General features: G+C 43.0%; 1 protein-coding gene across 1 annotated transcript in view; it reads right to left on the bottom strand.

Annotated features, from left to right (window-relative positions):
• LOC123728751 (splicing factor, suppressor of white-apricot homolog) overlaps nt 1-21691 on the bottom strand; it is a 129572-nt gene that overhangs the window by 55501 nt on the left and 52380 nt on the right. Inside the window, exons 11-12 of the mRNA XM_045701472.1 lie at nt 10096-10201; nt 9400-9639 (exon numbers count right to left, since the gene is read on the bottom strand). Of these exons, the coding sequence (XP_045557428.1) occupies nt 9400-9639; nt 10096-10201 (346 nt within the window). The remainder of the gene's footprint in view (nt 1-9399; nt 9640-10095; nt 10202-21691) is intronic.

Raw genomic sequence — 21691 nt, 5'->3', positions numbered from 1 at the left:
TAATGTAACAAAATGTGGAAAAAGTCAAAAGGTCTGAGTACTTTCCTAAATGCACTGTAAGTTTCCCATGCCAATAAAGTCCTTTGAATTGAATTGGCAGAGAGCGAGAGCGAGGTGAGTTATAGTATATATTGACATCCTAGCTTCTGCATGGGTGGAGAGTGAGAGGGGGGTCTGATATCTGATACACCGGAATCATAGTTTCTGTTAGGAGAGAGGAAAAGGTCAGATATAGATTCATCAGAGATTCTGCTTGGATGTCGGGAGACAGAGAGAGTGGAGTATTTACTGTTAAGAGGGAGAGTCCGGGAGAGAGAAGGGGTCAGGGATGTGCTGAGAGCGAGGGATTCCCTTGTGTGTCTAGGTGTGAAAGAGAAAAGCTACTGTACTGTGAGGCTCAGCTGGAGCTTGGCTGGGGAGGAGATCGACACAGAGCAGATGAGGAGAGAAAATACGGGGGGAGGAAGAGATGAGAGCAGGGGGGAGAACGAGGGGCAGTGGAGGATCAAATGGAACGGGGGAGAGTGGAGGAGGGCAGACAAGAAAGCAGGGCTGGGGGCGGCAGATTAGCAAACGAAAGCGGAGGCAGTAGAGGGAGAGGAAGAGAGTGATGAAGACGCAGGCAGAGGAAGGGAGACAGAGTGGTTTAGGTACATATTGTAGACATTAACACCGCAATGAAGTAAGGGGCATAGGATGGGAAGGGATAAGACACTGTTTGAGAAAGAGTAGACAAATGTATTGAAGTGTATGGTCACATTTCAGCTCACCATTCCCAGACCCTCACCTCCAAGGTAAAGTTTGTGGATATATAGGCTATAGTGGAGGGCAGATGTAGTGTGAATGGCACTTTAGTGTTTAACAGGGAAATAAGCTATTATGGTCTAGTGCCATCATCTGCAAATAGTGTCTGATTACATTCCTCTCTGTAGACACAGCTCAACCTAACTGTTCAATGACGGAGAGACGACAAGGAGAGAATGGGGAGAAATAGATGAGACAGGAACAAATGATGACTATATTAACGTGGACCCTGGGCATCGACTGCAGCGAGGGGTTAAATTGCCCAGCCTGACAATACAATAGCTCAATTTACTGTCTGTCTGTGATCATCCTCTGCAATCTTCCCTAGTCTGTTCATCGAAAACGCACAGGGAGAGCTAGAAAACAAGTCATTATATTACACAACCATAGGGGGTGAATACGGACTTCTTTCTATAAATAGGCTGGCCGCGAATCATAGGTGAATCATTTGAGGCTTAGTGTGAACACATCAGGAACAGAACTAACATTACTGCACCAACAAATGTGACAGAGACCTTACATATACTATACCACTCTATGGTAGACTCCCACTCACTTAATACGGAGAGAGTGAAGAGAGAGATGCGCATCGCTATAACACTGTATATACAGACATAATGACATTTTAAAAGTCTATTCTTTTGGAACTTGTGTGAGTAATATTTAATGTTAACTTTTTTTTCATTTCACTTTTGTTTATCCATTTCACTTGCTTTGGTAATGTAAACATATTTCCCATGCCAATAAAGCCCCTTGAATTGAATTGAGAGAGACAGAGAGAGAGCAAGCAACTTAGAAAGAGTATACATTGAAAGATGGAGGAGAAACAAGAAGTGAGATGGATGGAGTGAGTGAAAGACTGAGAAGACAGTGACGAAGAGAAACATAAAAAAAGAAAAGAGGAGCGAGACAGACAGGCAGGGAGACAGACAGACAGAGCTGTTCAGTCTGTGTGTGTGAGAGACGCCCCAATCAGTGGGGTCCTTTGGCCACTTAAGTGCTTTAGCAATCAAATCACTGGCTCTGCTTTAAAATAAATACATTTTGGTTTCAGTCTGAGCCTGCCATCAGTAAAACTATTCATGCTATTGTTTACAACACTACTAAGGGAGGATGATGGAACAAATTATTATTTTTGTTGTAAATGTTACTTCAGAACGGCATAAGTAACAAAGGACCTAATGGCAGATTAGACAGACAGCATACGCACACGTCAATGCACGACCACACACACTCTTTAGTAATGAGAGCTGCCACTGGTCTCACTCAATAACAGCACAGGCTTAGGGCTTTCAGTAAAGAACAATTGAGGTGGTCTGTCTGAATCATTGGTCATGATACAGAGTGTGTGCTGACACACCCAATGCTGTCTGCTAAATGGACCCACACACACATAAGACACACAGGGATTGTCTACTGTTTGTTGAATCCCACCATCGGTAATCACAGGCTGCCTGTGTGATCGTTTTACAATCCATCAAATCAAATCAAATGTTAATGGTCGCAGATGTTATTGTGAGTGGAGCGAAATGCTTATGCTTCGAGATCCGACAGTGCAGAATTATCTAACAGGTAATATGTAACAATTCCACAACAAAACCTAATACACACAATCTAGTAAAGGAATGTGATGAGAATATATACAGTTGAAGTCGTAAGTTTACATACACTTAGGTTGTAGTCATTTAAAACTTAATTAAAACTTGTTTTTCAACCACTCCACAAATGTCTTGTTAACAAACTATAGTTTTGGCAAGTCGGTTAGGACATCTACTTTGTGCATGACACAAGTAATTTTTCCAACAATTGTTTACAGACAGATTATTTCACTTATAATTCACTGTATCACAATTCCAGTGGGTCAGAAGTTTACATATACTAAGTTGACTGTGCTTCTAAACAGCTTGGAAAATTCCAGAAAATGATGTCATCGAGTCAATTGGAGGTGTACCTGTGGATGTATTTCAAGGCCTACCTTCAAACTCAGTGCCTCTTTGCTTGACATCATGGGAAAATCAAAAGAAATCAGCCAAGACCTCAGAAAGAAAATTGTAGACCTCCACAAGTCTGGTACACCCTGGGGAGCAATTTCCAAACGCCTGAAGGTACCACGTTCATCTGTACAAACAATAGTACGCAAGTATAAACCCCGTGGGACCAAGCAGCCATCATACCGCTCAGGAAGGAGACGTGTTCTGTCTCCTAGAGATTAACGTACTTTGGTGCAAAAAGTGCAAGTCAATCCCAGAACAACAGCAAAGGACCTTGTGAAGATGCTGGAGGAAACAGTTACAAAAGTATCTATATCCACATTAAAACGAGTCCTATATCGACATAACCTGAAAGGCCGCTTAGCAAGGAAGAAGCCACTGCTCCAGAACCGCCATATAAAAGCCAAACTACAAACTACGGCTACAAACTACACATGGGGACAAAGATCGTACCTTTTGGAGAAATGTCCTCTGGTCTGACGTTTGGCCATAATGACCATCGTTATGTTAGGAGGAAAAAGGGGGAGGCTTGCAAGCTACAGAACACCATCCCAACTGTGAAGAACAGGGGTGGCAGCATCATGTTGTGGGGGTGCTTTGCTGCAGGAAGGACTGGTGCACTTCACAAAATAGATGGCATCATGAGAAAGGAAAATTATGTGGATATATTGAAGCAACATCTCAAGACATCAGTCAGGAAGTTAAAGCTTGGTCACAAATGGGTCTTCCAAAGGGACAATGGTCCCAAGCAAACTTCCAAAGTTGTGGCAAAATTGCTTAAGGACAACAAAGTCAAGGTATTGGAGTGGCCATCACAAAGCCCTGACCTCAATCCTATAGAAAATGTGTGGGCAGATCTTAAAAAGCGTGTGCGAGCAAGGAGGCCTACAAACCAGACTCAGTTACACCAGCTCTGTCAGAAGGAATGGGCCAAAATTCACCCATCTTATTGTGGGAAGCTTGTGGAAGGCTACCCGAAAAGTTTGACCCAAGTAAAACAATTTAAAGGCAATGCTACCAAATATTAATTGAGTGTATGTCAACTTCTGACCCACTGGGAATGTGATGAAAGAAATAAAAGCTGAAATAAATAACTCTACTATTATTCTGCCATTTCACATTCCAAAATAAAGTGGTGATCCTAACTGACCTAAGACAGGGAATTTTTACTAGGATTAAATGTCAGGAACTGTGAAAAACTGAGATTAAATGTATATGGCTAAGGTGTATGTAAATTTCCGACATCAACTGTAAGTATAAAATATATGGATGAGCAGTGACAGAGCGGCTAAGAATAGATAGTGAAGGATACAGTATATCCATATGAGATGAGTAATGCGAGATATGTAAACATTCTAAGTGGCATTATTAAAGTGACTAGTGTTCCATTTATTAAAAAGTGGCCAATGACATCAAGTCTGTATGTAGGCAGCCTCCTCTCTGTGCTAGTGGTGGCTGTTTAACAGTCTGATGGCCTTGAGATAGAAGCTGTTTTTCAAATCTCTCTGTCCCAGCTCTGATGCACCTGTACTGACCTCGCCTTCCGGATGGAAGCAGGGTGAACAGGTAGTGGCTCGGGTGGTTGTCGTCCTTGATGATCCATTATTACAGATTAGGTTTCCCGTCTGTGATTAATACCCCCTTTAATCTAACTGAGTGACAGCATCCCTGTCACACAGCAATTCATTTCACTTGCCAGGCCCTTTCTTTACCCTGCGTCTCCTCTGACTGAGATAATCACACAGATGTTCCATTCCTATTGACCCCTAGGGCTGGGTGTGTGTGTTGTCAGACTGAACCAGCACCTAAAACGACCGTAATTTCCAGACTATTAAGCGCACCTGAATATAAGCCGCACCCACTTTTTTTTATTAACATAAATAAGCCGCACATGTCTATAAGCTGCAGGTGCCTACCGCTACATTGAAACAAATTAACTTTACACAGGCTTTAACGAAACACGGCTTGTAACAAAAATAAATAGGCTTTAACGAAACACGGCTTGTAACAAAAATAAATAGGTTTTAACGAAACACGGCTTGTAACAAAAAATAAAAAATTGGCAGTAAGCTTTAGTTATATTTTTGCACTGAGTCAATTCCTCACGCTGCTGTTTCCAACATCTTATCATCGACTCATTAAGACCAAGCTCCCGTGTAGCAGCTCTATTTCCTTTTCCAACAGCCAGATCAATCGCCTTCAACTTGAAAGCTGCATCGTATGCATTTCTCCGTGTCTTTGCCATGATGAGGGTGACAAAATTACTACCGTAATCAGAATGATGGGAAGTTTGAGAGCACTCGATTTAATCTAAACAGTAAACAAAAAAGTTGTTTGACCATAACCCGTTCGGCAATCTCATTGGTCTAATGAAAGCTTCATGCCGCCAAAAAACTGAGCACGTCACAGAATGTGTTTTTTTGGAGAAAAACATTTTGAAAGCGGGAAAAATCCATATATTAGCCGCGTCATTGTTTAAGCCGCGAGGTTCAAAGCTGGGAAAAAAGTTGCGGCTTATAGTCCGGAATTTACGGTAGGCCTAAATACAATAACAGGTGTGCCAAGCTTGTAGCGTCATACCCAAGGAGTCGAGGCTATAATCGCCGCCAAAGGTGCTTCAACAAAGTACTGAGTAAAGCGTCTGAACACTTAAAAAAAAAAATAATAAAAAAATGTACCCCCCAAAAAATACGTTTTTGCTTTGTCATTATGGGGTAATTGTGTGTAGATTGATGAGACAAAAAAATGATTTAATCAATTTTAGAGAAAGGCAGTAAGGTAACAAAATGTAGAAAAAGGGGTCTATATACTTTCCGAACGCACTTTATATTTCCATTATGGGCTAAGCCATGGTGAGAAATACGACTGTGGTTAACTGTTTCCAATTTGTTCCTACGCCCTTCCTGGAAGCTCGCTCTCTCTCTCTCCCTCCCTCCCTCCCTCCCACGGCTCGTCTGACCTCCAGCAAAAAGGCAAAGTGTGCATGTGTATTTGATAGAGCGATGTCTTTCCAAGTCCGCCCGCTGCCCTCCCAGCGAGCAGAGCCATATTACCAGAGAAAGATAGAGAGAGAAAGAGAGGGAGAGAGCGAGAGAGAGAGAAAGAGAGACCAGTAATGACATTCAGAGCCTGAGGTGGGTGAGGACGGTGAGGTGATTGAGCTAGCTGACCTGCTGATCATCAGAGGACGGGGCCCTCTCTACGTCATTTAACATATCAGGTGCATGAATAGAGAAGCAAAGTGAAGTGAAGAGGAAATTCAGCAGCTCTTGGAGGACAGTGGAAGTTGTTAAAAATGCAGTAGCCTTCGGAACGTGTTGGTTTTAACAAGCATTTTTATCAACTTCCACTGTCCTCAAAGAGTTGCTGGACTTCTTCCCTACTGAGACAGCAAGCCAGCACACAGACAGGCTGACTAGTACAGGCCATTCACACGTCAGTCTTTGTTCCCTTTATATTTATCATTCAGGTGCACAAACTACAGTATGACACTTCAGTTGACCAACTTTTATAATATAAAACAATATACACTGAGTATACAAACCATTAGGAACACCTGCTCCTTCCATGACAGACTCACCAGGTGAAAACTATGATCCCTTATTGATTTCACCTGTTAAATCCACTTCAATCAGTGTAGATGAAGGGGACAGGTTAAAGAAGGATTTTTAAGCTTGAGACATGGATTGGTGTATTTGTGCCATTCAGAGGGTGAATGGGCAAGACAAAAGATTTAAGTGCCTTTGAACAGGGTATGGCAGTACGTTTACGTTTTAGTCATTTAGCAGACGCTCTTATCCAGAGCGATTAACAGGATTGAATGCATACATTTCATAATCTTTTTTTTTTCTGTGCTGGCCCCCCGTGGGAATCGAACCCACAACCCTGGCGTTGCAAACACCATGCTCTACCAACTGAGCTACAGGGAAGGCTATAGTAGGTGCCAGGTGTACCGGTTTGAGTGTGTCAAGAACTGCAATGTTGCTGGGTTTTTCATGCTCAACAGTGTACCGAGTGTATCAAGAATGGTCCACCACCCAAAGAACATCCAGCCAACTTGACACAACTGTTGGAAGCATTGGAGTCAACATGGGCCAGCAACGTATTCGACACCTTATAGAGCCCATGCCCTGACAAATTAAGGCTGTTCTGAGGGAAAAAGAGGGTGCAACTCAATATTAGGAAGGTGTTCCTGATGTGTTGTACACTCATACCCTGACTACAACGCTCGCGTCGCGTGTGTTGAAAAACACATTTAGAAATCTATATTATTCAATTATTGTACCCACACTGCTCGCGTGCGCCAACGAGCGTCTGCATTGCCAAGGGCTAAAATAGAAGTCAGTTCTATTTGTGACGCAGATTGCGCTGCAAGTCCTGCCTCTCCCATCTCCTCATTGGTTTATAGAAGCAGGTACCCACGTGCCATCTCCTCATTGGTTATACCCACGTGGGTGACTGAAAGACGAACGAGGTCGGTGGCAGTAATGCACCTAATTTATGATCGCAATATAAAGTCCAGAGAAGAAAAAGCCTGGAAAGAGGAGAGATGACTAGAAATGATTCGGTTGACCGTTTTATGTGTGGATTAATTGTCGGAGTAGAGGACCTTGTGCATTTCAGGTAAAATAACAACTCAATGTTTATATCCCAGAACAAATTAGCTAGCAACAGCAAGCTAGCTAAATAGGACAAATTAGCTAGCAAGTGCAAACTAGCTAGCTAAATTACCATAAATGTTTAATGCTTTTCGACCTGTCCCCAAATTAATGTAATTGGTTCAGAGTTTGTTTTGATATTTTAACCTGCGTGTCGTGATCGCGTTTGGTGTGGGGGGACAAAATTAATTTATGCACGATGGCGCACGCGCGCACCCAGTTTGGGTTCCGTGTTAGTGTATGCCATTTACATGTTTTTATTGAAAGTGACATCCAGTAGTGGTTTTATACATAATTTTTGGGTATTGAACAGCTCCAGGGTTGACTAAACCCACAACTCAGATGTTGCAAGTTGCATTCTCTACAAACTGAGCCACACAGGGCAATTGAGGAGTATTCTCAAAAAGCTTTTAGGTAAAGTAAAATAAGACGTTCCTTAACCTGTTGGGGGTAGGGGGCAGTATTGACACGGCCGGATAAAAAACGTACCCAACTGACTCTGGTTACTACTCCTGCCCAGTAACTAGAATATGCATATAATTATTGGCTTTGGATAGAAAATACCCTAAAGTTTCTAAAACTGTTTGAATGGTGTCTGTGAGTATAACAGAACTCATATGGCAGGCAAAAACCTGAGAAGATTCTGTACAGGAAGTGGCCTGTCTGACAAGTTGTTGTTCATCTTGGCTCTTTTTATTGAAGACTGAGGATCTTTGCTGTAACGTGACACTTCCTACGGCTCCCATAGGCTCTCAGAGCCCGGGAAAAAGCTGAATGATATCGAGGCAGCCCCAGGCTGAAACACATTTACGCTTTTGGCAAGTGGCCGATCAGAGGACAATGGGCTTAGGCGTGTGCCCGAGTCGACCCCGTGCTTTATTTTCTTTCGTCTGTTTACCTAAATGCAGATTCCCGGTCGGAATATTATCGCTTTTTTACGAGAAAAAAGGCATAAAAATTGATTTCAAACAGCGGTTGACATGCTTCGAAGTACGGTAATGGAATATTTAGAATTTTTTTGTCACGAAATGCGCCATGCTCGTCACCCTTCTTTACCCTTTCGGATAGTGTCTTGAACGCACGAACAAAACGCCGCTGTTTGGATATAACGATGGATTATTTGGGACCAAACCAACATTTGTTATTGAAGTAGAAGTCCTGGGAGTGCATTCTGACGAAGAACACCAAAGGTAATAACATTTTTCTTATAGTAAATCTGACTTTGGTGAGTGCTAAACTTGCTGGGTGTCTAAATAGCTAGCCCTGTGATGCCGGGCTATCTACTGAGAATATTGCAAAATGTGCTTTCACCGAAAAGCTATTTTAAAATCGGACATATCGAGTGCATAGAGGAGTTCTGTATCTATAATTCTTAAAATAATTGTTATGCTTTTTGTGAACGTTTATCGTGAGTAATTTAGTACATTTTTAGTAAATTCACCGGAAGTTTGCTAGTATGCTAGTTCTGAACGTCACATGCTAATGTAAAAAGCTGTTTTTTGATATAAATATGAACTTGATTGAACAAAACATGCATGTATTGTATAACATAATGTCCTAGGTGTGTCATCTGATGAAGATCATCAAAGGTTAGTGCTGCATTTAGCTGTCTTCTGGGTTTTTGTGACATTATATGCTAGCTTGAAAAATGGGTGTCTGATTATTTCTGGCTGGGTACTCTGCTGACATAATCTAATGTTTTGCTTTCGTTGTAAAGCCTTTTTGAAATCGGACAGTGTGGTTAGATTAACGAGAGTCTTGTCTTAAAAATGGTGTAAAATAGTCATATGTTTGAGAAATTGAAGTAATAGCATTTCTAAGGTATTTGAATAACGCGCCACAGGATTCCACTGGCTGTTACGTAGGTGGGACGATTTCGTCCCGCCGGCCCTAGAGAAGTTAATATGTAAAGTGCAGCCACATTGGGACATTAAATAGCTAGCTACCTTGTTTAGCCTCCAGCTCCTCCAGGGTGAGAGTGGGTCTCTTCTCCTCGGGGGCGGGGGGTGCAGGGACCTCTCTGACCACCATCTCCGCCCCGTCTAGGAGGGCCTGCAGTCCCTCCTCCCCCAGCAACTTGTCCAGGTCATCGTCCGAGTCGTCGTCCAGCCGCACACGGTTCTTCTCCAGCAGCAGCATGTCAATTTCTTTGGCTTTGATGGCAAAACAGATCGGCGCAAAGGACGCTGGGAAGGAAGGCAGAGATGAAAGAGAGAAGAGGCGGCGTTTGATTAAAGCGAGCTGTCATTTGAGATGAAAATGTGTTAGAGGTAACAGTCACTCCTTTTACCATATACCATTAACCTTCCTCAGGCAGACAGAGTGAGTATCTACAGCTGGGGGTTTAATGTCATTACCATGGGCCAGACATGAGCCTCAGTCAACCAGACCGCTTTATGAACAGCCTGTAGCCACTTAATCATGACTGCCATTTACTAGCTGATAGCTCCAAATTAAGCCACACACACACACACACAACCAACCAACCAGCCAACCTCACACGCACGCTTGCCACCCCCACACGCACACACAAACTGTGCCTCCTTGTGTATGTTGCGTGTACTTATGTATATATGTGTGAGTGTTGCGGGTGTGTGTATGCGCACATGTGAATCTGTGTCCACGTCTTCATCACGCCTTACCTTTAAGTAGCTTGCCCTCCATCAATTTGTCAGAGGGACAGTTACCCACGCTGCCGCCATCAGTCTCCCCCTCTGCTGGGCCCACTCTGTCTGATGGAGAGCCACACTACGGAGAGAGAGAGAGAGGAGGATAAAGACAGAAAGAGAGAGAGAGAGGTTCAGATTTCTTTCCTCAGGGCCTGGGGTGAGACATGGAGGCAGCTTGAGCCCCATCCTCTTTAACAATAGAACATTCTGCAGCACCCGGCCTCACCCTACTAGACTCGGATGATCTGGTGCTTCTGTTCCCAACCAAGGAGGGCCTACAGGAGCACCTAGATCTTCTGCACAGATTCTGTCAGACCTGGGCCCTGACAGTAAAACTCAGTAAGACAAAAATAATGGTGTTCCAAAAAGATCCAGTTGCCAGGACCATGAATGTGCCCTAGAGCACACAAAATAACTATACCTACCTCGGCCTAAACATCAGCACCGATATGACATTTTTGGTCGATACTGATATCCGATATTTGCCTTGTCAAAAAACCTGATACCGATAACTGATATTTAACATTTTAGCGGCCTTTTAAGCATTCTAGTACAGTTAAATAGTTAACACACACACACACACATGGACGCAGCGGTCTAAGGCACTGCATCTCAGTGCAAGAGGCGTCACTACAGTCCCTGGTTCAAATCTTGGCTGTATCACATCCGGCTGTGATTGGGAGTCCCATAGGGCGGCGCACAATTGGTCCAGTGTCGTCCAGGCCGTCATTGTAAATAAGAATTTGTTCTTAACTGACTTGCCTTGTTAAATAAAAGGTCACACACACACACAAAAAAAAGTTATTTTGTTGGCATTTCCGTATGTCCCCATTACCAGTAAAACATAATCAAAACATATTTTTTTCACTTACTTGCTGTGCTGTTTCGTTGTTCAGTCATTTCATTCTCAACCAGGATTTCGATGGAACACCGTTTGGGTCTATGCGTGTCAAATAATTATATTTGACGTGTCAAATAAGCTTGTTAACCAATCAGGACCTGAATATGACTGCACGTCACATAATACTTTAACGTGTTCATTAATTTTTTACATAGTTATTACACATTGATTACACTATCACTCGCATTTCATATGTCACAACGATTCATCGATACGTATGATATGATGCTGGTAAAGTTGTCTCACACACCTACAGTGCTGGTCATAAAAAAAAGCTAGATAGCTTATGGATGCAAACAATGTTCTTCCCCAAAAACATAGCAAAATGACAATCTGTTTCAGTAGCTATAGTTTGCTAGCTAACTAAATAGCTAGGTGTCATCTAAAATAACCCTAATTTATAAGACAGTTCTTATTTGATTAATGGTGGTCGGACCCATCTATGTGAAGCTAGCCACAATAAGGATTAGCCACAATAGTGGACTTTGTGGTTAGCCTTCAAAATAAAAGTATGGCATAATTCAACTATTTGTATTAATTTGCATCACTGTCAATGACATACTTTTATTTTGAAGGTAAACCACAAATTCCACTATTGCGCCTAATCCTTATTGTGGCTAGCTTCACAACACATAACCCGGTCCGGTCGAGCGTCACTACCCAGATGAAGCTAGCTGGCTGCTTATAACGTTAGCTTTGGGCAACAGGGTTAAGTAGCTGGCTAGCTATTTATTTTAATGAACTGAAGTTCAATTTCAATAGGCGAACAACAAGTGGCAACCTCGCTAATACTTACTTACAAGGATTCCTAAATCATTGCTAAGAATAATGAAAATGACTGCAGTTTCTACTGGTCAATGTTATCAGGCTGGTTGTTTTGGTGCTAGCTAGGTACCAAGCTAAAGCTAGCTACCCCAGAAGTTGCAGCCAAACAAATGATGCTTTATTACCAACGCGGTATTGTAAACACATCATTCGTGGCCGGTGTTTGCAGACTTTTTTTGTACAGCTACTATATCTTTTTTGACACATGCAAAGACCCAAACGGCATTCCATAGTATGTATGTTGTGAAGCTAATAGCAGTGACGCTATTACTGTGTAACTCCGGTTGGGCAACATCCGAAACATAGCGCACTTGGTAGTGTGTACCGGTGCTTTCGATCAGTCGGCGAAAGCCAACATCACCCACGACAGAGAATGGTTGATTGTCAAGGGGAATGAAATCCATTATCTTGGCTTTAATGGATGTCTCGCTGAAATGTCCTTACTCTTTCAAATGACTGCTCGATCCACACAGCAGACATTGTGGGCTAGGTTAGGAATGCTGTGTTGCACGTGTAGCGCAACATTTTACGTGGCGTCATTAAGTTATGTACCTACATTATATAGGTATGCACGGTAGCTTTGACATCAGGCTTCAACATCGGCGTTAAACTAGACGTCGGGCCAATACTGATGTTGGCATTTTTAGCTAATATCGGCCGATTCCGATATGTTCAGCGATATATCGTGCATCCCTAATCAGCACCACATTTAACTTCCACAAAGCTATGAACAATCTGAGAAACAAGGCAAGAAGGGCCTTATAAGCCATCAAAAGGAAAATACAAGTTGATATTCGGATCTGGCTGAAAATACTTCAAATCAGTTATAGAACCCAATGCCCTTTATGGTTGTGAGGTCTGGGGTCCACTCAATACCAAGAATTCACAAAATGGGGCAAACGCCAAATTGAGAGTGCATGCAGAATTCGGGAAAAACAATCTGTGTACAACGTAAAACACCAAATAATGCATGCAGAGCAGAATTAGGATGATTCCAGCTAGTTATCAAAACCCAGAAAAGAGCAATTAAAATCTACAACCACCTAAAAAGAAGTGATTATCAAACCTTCCATAACAAAGCCCACACCTGCAGAGAGATGAATCTCAGCCAGCTGTTACAGGGACTCTGTTCACAAACAAACCCCACAAAGCTCCAGGACAGCATACAAATTTGACCCAACCAAATCATGAGAAAACAAAATGATACTTAACTTGACACATTGGAAAGAATAATAAAAGAAAGTGCACAAACTGTAATGCTAGTTGGCCCTAAACAGAGTACACAGTAGCCTTTCTATTGAGACCCACAAAGAATTTGAAAACAAACTCCCATATCTATTAGGTGAAATACCACATTGTGCCACCACAGCAGCAAGATTTGTTGACCTGTTGTCACAAGAAAAGGGCAACCAGTGAAGAACAAAGACCATTCTAAATAAAACCTATGTATCGGTTTACTTTCCATTTCATACTTCAACTATTTGCACATCGTTTCATCACTGAACACAGTCAATAATATAGCATTTGAAATGTCTATATTCTTTTAAAACTTTACTGTTAGAGTATTTCCTTTTAGTTTATTGTCTATTCCAATGCTTGGCAATGAAAACATGTTTCCCATGCCAAAGAAGCAATTTGAATTGAGATGGAGAGTTATTTTAAAGAACAAAGTGATGGGGGTTGTCCTAAGAATTAAAAATTAGAACATGCCAGATACAATACTATACCTTTTTAGAGCTCATCAATTAGTGAAGTGAAAATGATTTAGAACTTACAAGGGTGGTGCTTTTTATATTTCATCGAAATCCATTTATGTCTGTTTCTGCATTGTACTTTTAAAACGCTTTGTACTTATGACGCTTTGTGCTAGGCTAAGTGATGTCAGCATGCTATTTGCTTTGTTTGGGATTGGGTTTAAAAGTTGACAGTCAAAAATAGATGCAGGTCAGACACAGTGAGGGTTGGTTGCAGGCTGAACGGTAAGGGAAAGCCATTTCACACTACGTAGGGCCGATCACTCCTCTCCCCCACTCTGTCGGCCTGGTTCTCATTGGAATGCTCTGTCCGCTCTGTGCACCGTTTACTACGGGACACTGATGGAGGGGTTTAATCATAGCAACATACAGTGGTGGAGGGACCAGTGGACAGCCAGTTCGACATGGCCCAGTCAGAGTGGGGAGAACACATGCTTCATGTCTACTCCTCTGAATACAGTCCCTAAGCCTATACCATGCCAGCTCAGTATTTTATTAAATTTAACCTTTATTTAACTAGGCAAGTCAGTTTAGAACAAATTCTTATTTACAATGACGGCCTACCAAATGGCAAAAGGGCTCCTGAGAGGATGAGGGCTGGGATTAAAAATAAATAAAAATATAAATATAGTACAAAACACACATCACGACAAGATAGACAACACAACACTACATAAAGAGAGACCTAAGACAACATAGCAAGGCAGCAACAACATGGCACAAACATTGGGCACAGACAACAGCACAAGGGACAGGAAGGTAGAGACAACAATACAGAGACAGAGGAGGAAAGGGACGAGCCTGAGCACCAGATCGGAGAACATGTTGTATGTTAGCGAATAGTCATCACTAGCTCGCTAGTAGGTATATGATAGGAAGAGTCTGAACTTCAGGCTAGCCGTTAAGAGACAAGAAAACAATATGTAGGCTATTTTCTCCCACATCTCCTTACATGAGGATAGACTAGACACTCATAATCCGACGTCATATTTTATGCATGATGTCATGATTGGTGGCCAATAGGTCTGACAAGGCTGCCCTTGTAGCTGACAGGCTAGGCCTCAACTACCTGGAAGAACTTTGCAGCAAGTGTCTCTGATTAATAACCATTGCCATGTTAGTGGGTGTTAACATTTAAATAAAACCCAGCCCTGAAATAAAACATAGGCTGAAAAGAATTTGCACGTCATCACGTAGGAAAAGACATGCAAGACTCACAGAAACATCCAAAGTCACACATTCTGATTTGGCACTTCAAGCCAAAATATATCATACTTTGACTGAAAACGATGATTTATTGACTTACATCATTGTGGAACATCATGGGTAGGCTTTGGCCATCGTCTCTCTGCTCGAAAAAGTGGATTTCTACTGGTGTGGGCGTTTAACGTCACTGTCTGGCAAGTCCTGATGGACTTCTGGTGCTTTCAAGGCAACTGGGAACTCAGGAAAAAAACGAGGTCAAATCATGACGTTGGTGATGTTCAAGTCAGAGTTCTAGAAAGATACCAGAGTTTCTGACTTGGAATTCCAGTTTGGATGACCGTTCAAAACTATTTTTCCCCAGTCTGAGATTCTTTTTTTTCCAGAGTTCCCAGTTATGTTGAATGCACTGAAGTCAGAAGTCAGAGATTTCCGAGTTCCCAATTGTTTTGGACGCAGCATTCATATAGAAAATACAAAAAAAGGAAAACTTTAGTTTACTTGTCCCGATGTGATATCTTAGGCATATAACTATGTTCTATGATTTATGAATGACAAGGATATATGATATCAACTTTATTCAATCAGTTCGACACCATATATAAACTAGTCAAGCTTAATGTTCGTCAATAAACATACAGCAAACCTATGTGGCTGCATATGAAACACGCAAAATAAAGTAAATGTGCCAGAAAACAATAGGCTAAGTGGATTTCGACTCAGCGTTACCACATTATATGGGACGTGAAAATTGACTTACATAGACGAAGGAGCATCATGCCCTCTCCCTCCGTGTAAAGACATTTGACTGCAACCACAGCGTTCACAACACACACACACAGGTACCGGGAGGCGGGACAGACAGATGACTGTCAAACTAGCAATGTTTCCCTGTCGTCGCTCACTTTGTGACTGCCAAGTAACTGTCCTATCAATAGATAGCTAGCTAGAAGATGCAAACCGTTCATTCTAGCGGGAGAGGGCTCGGCTGGCTTTTTTTCTGACTTGCGAATTGTAAAAAAGAAGCCTAGTTAATTTAAATGGAAAAAGTACTCGGCTGAAAATGTGTGTCTATAGCAAGCCGACGCTAGTGGAAAACACTGCACATCGGCTACGGAGAGCGAAATCCCACAGTCGTCCGGAACAGCTGGTGCTCTCATGATTGGGCTCAGTGTTGCTTATCTCGAAATTAACATAGAAGGTATTTAGCTTGTCTGATAGGCTCGCATCGCTGGGCAGCTCGCGGCTGGGTTTCCTTTTGTAATCCATGATAGACAAAAGGGTAATAGATAAAAGGGTGAAACAAGGCTACAGCAATGACCCATGGATGTAAACTAAACAACCTCCAGTCCCCCACAAAACATATGGAGGAGGGAGCTAGAACCAGACACCATGAAGTGGAACTGTGACCAATACAATTTGATTTTATGATTCCCGGATTAAGGAGGGAATAAGCAGGAAATCCTGAATCCTCCAACCAGGATTTCTTAAAAAACAGGGAATTTATTGAAAGTTCCCAGAATGTTGCAACCCTAGATGGAATGAGATGACTGCCCAGAACAGAGTGTGATGAAAGAGTTGTCCATGTAAGTCAGTACTGACTTACCATACCTCATTAACAGGGGCCTGAGGTGAGAAAAAAAGAGATACGGGATCTGAATGCATCAAACATCATATGTCATCACACAGTGTCTAAGAGAGGTGGTGCTACTACCTCAACTAAGGAACTGGGACACAACAAAAAAAAGGAAAGAGAAAAGAGAAAAAAATAGGAAAAGGAAAGCTAAAGAAAGGAGAGAGAATTAACTGAACCACTTGTGTTCAAGGACGCGGAGGTGTTCCCCCTCGTCTTGGCCCTTCAAAGGCTCTCTCACGTACCGGCAGAGCAGAGTCACACAGATGCAGGCACAAATCAAGAACAATGTTTTTTGCCACGAGACTAACCGAGCTTTAAAGTCAGGCGGGAGAACGAATGGCTTAAGGAAGGTGATGAATTGACCTCCGTCACTGGAGGGGAGAGAGAGAGAGAGGAAGGGAGGGGGAAGAGGGGGGAGGGAGACAAGGAGCGGGCATAGTACTCACTCCTGTGGATCAGAGACTTTACAGTATGAAAGGATGCAGTAGAGGAGTAGAGTGGAGGAGAGGAGAGGAGGGAGAAGGATAGAGTCTGGAAGAGGGTAAAACAAAGCATGCCAGGCACTATTCTCTCTACTGAAAATGTCTATTCGGAGAAGCAGCTTGAAAGGACATTTCCCTTGAATTTGACAAAGCAGTAGTGGGGGAAATATCTGAAATATTGATGAATCAGGTTCTCACTACTCTCCCCACCACTGTGTCACTTTGGCCCTTTGATGGAGGCTGGAGCTGGAGGGGGACAGGCAGGGACAGAGGCAGCCATGCAATGTGGTTGGCCCTGGGGTGGGACACCACTGCCAGAGAGAGTGGACATCCACAACCCAGCAAGGAGGCACCAAAGTCAGGCCTGCAGCCCCAGCAGCTGGTGGAGACAGGAGGGAAGGGACTGCGACAGCCAAAAGCTAACTAAGGATGACACATCATGAGTAGCCTGTAAACAAGGCCCTAAACTGCAGACACCAGTGGTGCATCATGAAAAGATGTGTGTGTGTGTGCGCATGAGAGGAAGTGTGTCAGTGTGTTTGTACAGTATGTGTTTGTGTGTGTGGATTGTTTTTAACAGCCTTAGGTTAGCCCTAGCTTTAAAGTGAAGCTCACACACACAGCAGTAGTTGATCATGTATTCTATCTGCTCATCAAGCCAGTAGTGACACACAACCACAAAAAAACACTACAGAACACTGCAATAAAAGTGGGTGAAAGAGCGTTTAAAATGTTTCCATCTAAAATGGGTTTCACCGTGTAGAACAAGGCTTTGAGGAAGAGCTACAAGCTACAATAAGGCTAATCTTATTCAGCAGGAACCAGCTGAAGCCCCAGAAGCCAAGCTGTCCCTGGAGAGATACTACAACAGAACTACATCGCTCTCTCACTCTAGCTAGCCCCCAAAAAACTCCCTGCTGCCTGCATCCACCTCTGGTTCCATTATCAGGTCTTTTCTGCTGTAACTTAACTGCCTCAAAAGTGTTCATATTCCAGTGATCATTGGGAACCCTGGACCCAATCAGTCATAGAACTATGAATATTGCTCTAATTTGCAGAACGTGTAAGAGTGTGTGTTTGTGTAAGTTTAGGTTGTGTGTGTGTGTGTGTGTGTGTGTGTGTGTGTGTGTGCGTGCGTGCGTGCGCACACACACATGTGACAAGGCAAATGTGTTTCCTTCTGGTGAAATTGTCAGAAACACAAACAACTGAGAAAACTGGGGGGATGTTTAATCTGTTTTTCACAGTGTCTCTCTTTCTTCAATCTGTTTGGACTGAAGGTGAATGTAGCAATCACGCCTAAGGTCAATTTTCTTTTAATGAACAGTCTAAAATGGGAGCTTTCATTTACAAAGTCAAAAGAGCACCTTAAAGATTGGCAGCATCTGCCAAACACTCGGGTGCTCAGGCTAGGGAGAACGGAGCAGAGCTGTGGATTTAGCATTATATTCTGACACAAGCTGCTACAGCCAACCGTTAGAATGAACATATTCTATATTCATAGTTAATACTGAGAGGAGAAAACCTATTTCATGCACCTTACAAGCAGGGTGATGTGAAGTATGCAATTGTGTAGTATCCAGACACTCGGATGCAGAACAGGGTGCATTTGGAACATTCTTGTAGTTCCCCTTGCTTTAATTCAAGCTGTAATAACATTATATTCATTTTATGAGTCACTTATACCTGGCTCATGTTGTAGAACAATTCTCTGCAACTTTTTTCATAAATAACTGGAGATCTGTCTGAATGCGAGCCAATTATGAACCTGCTCTGACTTTCCTCATGAGGTTGAAGAAGTCTGGAGGCCCACAGATGCTTCCCACTGTTCATTAAGCTCCAGTCAAAAGCCCATCATTTTAGTAAAACACTGAGATAGCTGCTTCAACCCAGCAGAGGTTTGGCAGCAATCTCGACCATCAGCGCAAGCAATAGAAAAACAATATTGATGATTATAGCTTAGTGCCGACATGGCAGCAGGCGGAGTGATTACACCACCGAGGAGCGAGGATCAACAATGAGAAGAAAACAAATAACCATTAAATTGATGGGAGAAACCGCCACACAAAACTAAGGCTGGGCTACAGACAATCATCATCCCAGTTAAACGAGGTCACAGAACAAAACTAATTCATATAGTAGTGGAACTGGTGGCTGGTGCTGTCAAGACCAATCTGACAAACCACAGAGGCAGGGCCACAACAAGCCCAATCACTGGCTGATGCCTCCTTTGATTGATTTCACAGACCATTTTTTTCCCCCCAATAAATATGAAAAGCAGATTAATAATAGAAATGAAAGAGGGTGCATCCCACATAGCTGTTCCCCAAATCAACAGCAGACCTCATAGTTTATGGATAAGCTAGTTAGTCGGCCGCTTGGTTTGCAGGTGGGTGCAGCCTGCTACAGAGTACGGACTCCATACTACAAATTTCTCTCTCCCCGGACTGAGACAAGTTAATGGATTCTATTTGGCAGATGACAAATGGTTCCCCAAAGTGGGTGAAAAACTTCAAGCCTACATTTGACCTCCGCTGCTCCACTGAGGCCTTCTGACTCTGGTAACATTAAATATGTTGAGTTAAAACTACGTCAAACTATTCACTTGATCTCAAATGACCTTTCACCTTCTCAAACCTAAAGGAAACACGACACGACGCAACAATGGAAAATCACAGCAGCCTCTACAGCCGACTCTACAGCCAGCCTCTACAACTCCCAAACCGGTGCCTGTAAGACAGCGCCTGCATTTTTTTTTTGTTGCACACAATGTGTCTGATGGTAGCACTGCCGAGACCCAACGAGGAAAACAAATATAAAATGTGAGTCATCATGCTCAGTGAACTGGCAACCATGATGGGGGGGGGGGCATACAACAGAGCAATTTAGTTCCCTGTGCACAAATAGAGTGGTTGAACAGTAATGTTGCCCGTAGAGCTTTACAGGAATGTGACACAGGTGTTCAGCTATTCAACACCCGCTGAACCACAAGACTGCATCAAAATGGTAGCAGGTGGGTTATACAAGGTTAGGTGAGTGTGAGATTATGCTACTGGATTATACTGTAGATAAGGCACATAGGCATTGTCAGTCCAATACCAGCACAATGCGAACATTCATTCATATTTCAGATTAATTTCATACTCAAGGGCAGCAGAATGCAGTTGACTGTTGAGTGACAATGGGACACCAACTCCCTGAGTGTGAATATGCTGCCAAGTTACCCTTAGGAGGTGATGACTGAGTTACTTAGGCCTAATCATTGACAGTGAATGAGAACAGATCTGTTTCCTCTCCACCTACATCTTCCACTGCCCTCTCCCTGAACTCACACTGCCTTCCCAACCTCGGCTCAGAGAGACAACACATGAAAAGCCTGGGATAAAAGCCTGGGGTTAAATATGTGGACAAATACAAATACCTAGGTGTCTGTAAGACTGTAAACTCTCGTTCCAAACTCACATTAAGCATCTCCAATCCAAAATTACATCTAGAATCAGCTTCCTATTTCGCAACAAAGCCTCCTTCACTCATGCTGCCAAACATACCCTCGTACAACTGACAATCCTACTGATCCTTGACTTCGGAGATGTCATTTACAAAATAGTCCCCAACACTCTACTCAGCAAACTGGATGTAGTCTATCACAGTGCCATCCGTTTTGTCACCAAAGCGCCATATACTACCAAATCCAATCAAATCAAATTTTATTGGTCACATACACATGGTTAGCAGATGTTAACGCGAGTGTAGAAAAATACTTGTGCTTCTAGTTCCGACCGTGCAGTAATATCTAACAAGTAACCTAACAATTTCACAACATCTACCTTATATCTACAAGTGTAAAGGAATGAATAAGAATATGTACGTATAAATATATGGATGAGCGATGGCCGAACGGCATAGGCAAGATGCAGTAGATGGTACAGAGTACAGTATATACATATGAGATCAGTAATGTAGGGTATGTAAACATTATATAAAGTGGCATTGTTTAAAGTGACTAGTGATACATTTATTACATCCAATTTATTTTTATTAAGCAGCTAGAGATTTGAGTCAGTATGTTGGCAGCAGCCACTTAATGTTAGTGATGGCTGTTTAACACTCTGGCCTTGAGACAGAAGCTGTTTTTCAGTCTCTCGGTGTCAGCTTTGATGCACCTGTACTGACCTCGCCTTCTGGATGGTAGCGGGGTGAACAGGCAGTGGCTCGGGTGGTTGTTGTCCTTGATGATCTTTTTGGCCTTCCTGTGACATCGGGTGGTGTAGGTGTCCTGGAGGGCAGGTAGTTTGCCCCCGGTGATGCGTTGTGCAGACCTCACTACCCTCTGGACAGCCTTACGGTTGTGGGCGAAGCAGTTGCCGTACCAGGCGGTGATACAGCCCGACAGGATGCTCTCGATTGTGCATCTGTAGACGTTTGTGAGTGTTTTAGGTGACAAGCCAAATTTCTTCAGCCTCCTGAGGTTGAAGAGGCACTGTTGCACCTTTTTCACCACGCTGTCTGTGTGGGTGGACCATTTCAGTTTGTCCGTGATGTGTATGCCGAGGAACTTGAAACTTTCCACCTTCTCCACTACTGTCCCGTCGATGTGAGACCGTTCTGTCTGCCCCTTCTGCAGCGCCGTTGTTTTGGGTCACCTGCTGGGATCCGATCCATTGTCCAGGGTGGTGGACCAAACAGAGGATCCGCTTCGGGAAAGTCGTATTCCTGGTCAGGGCCAGCCAACGTGAGCATACTGCGACCTGTATGCTCTCGTTGGCTG

The sequence above is a fragment of the Salmo salar genome, chromosome ssa01, assembly GCF_905237065.1.
Source record: "Salmo salar chromosome ssa01, Ssal_v3.1, whole genome shotgun sequence".
NCBI classification, from domain to species: Eukaryota; Metazoa; Chordata; class Actinopteri; order Salmoniformes; family Salmonidae; genus Salmo; species Salmo salar.
This window is presented reverse-complemented; position numbering and strand designations above follow the sequence as displayed.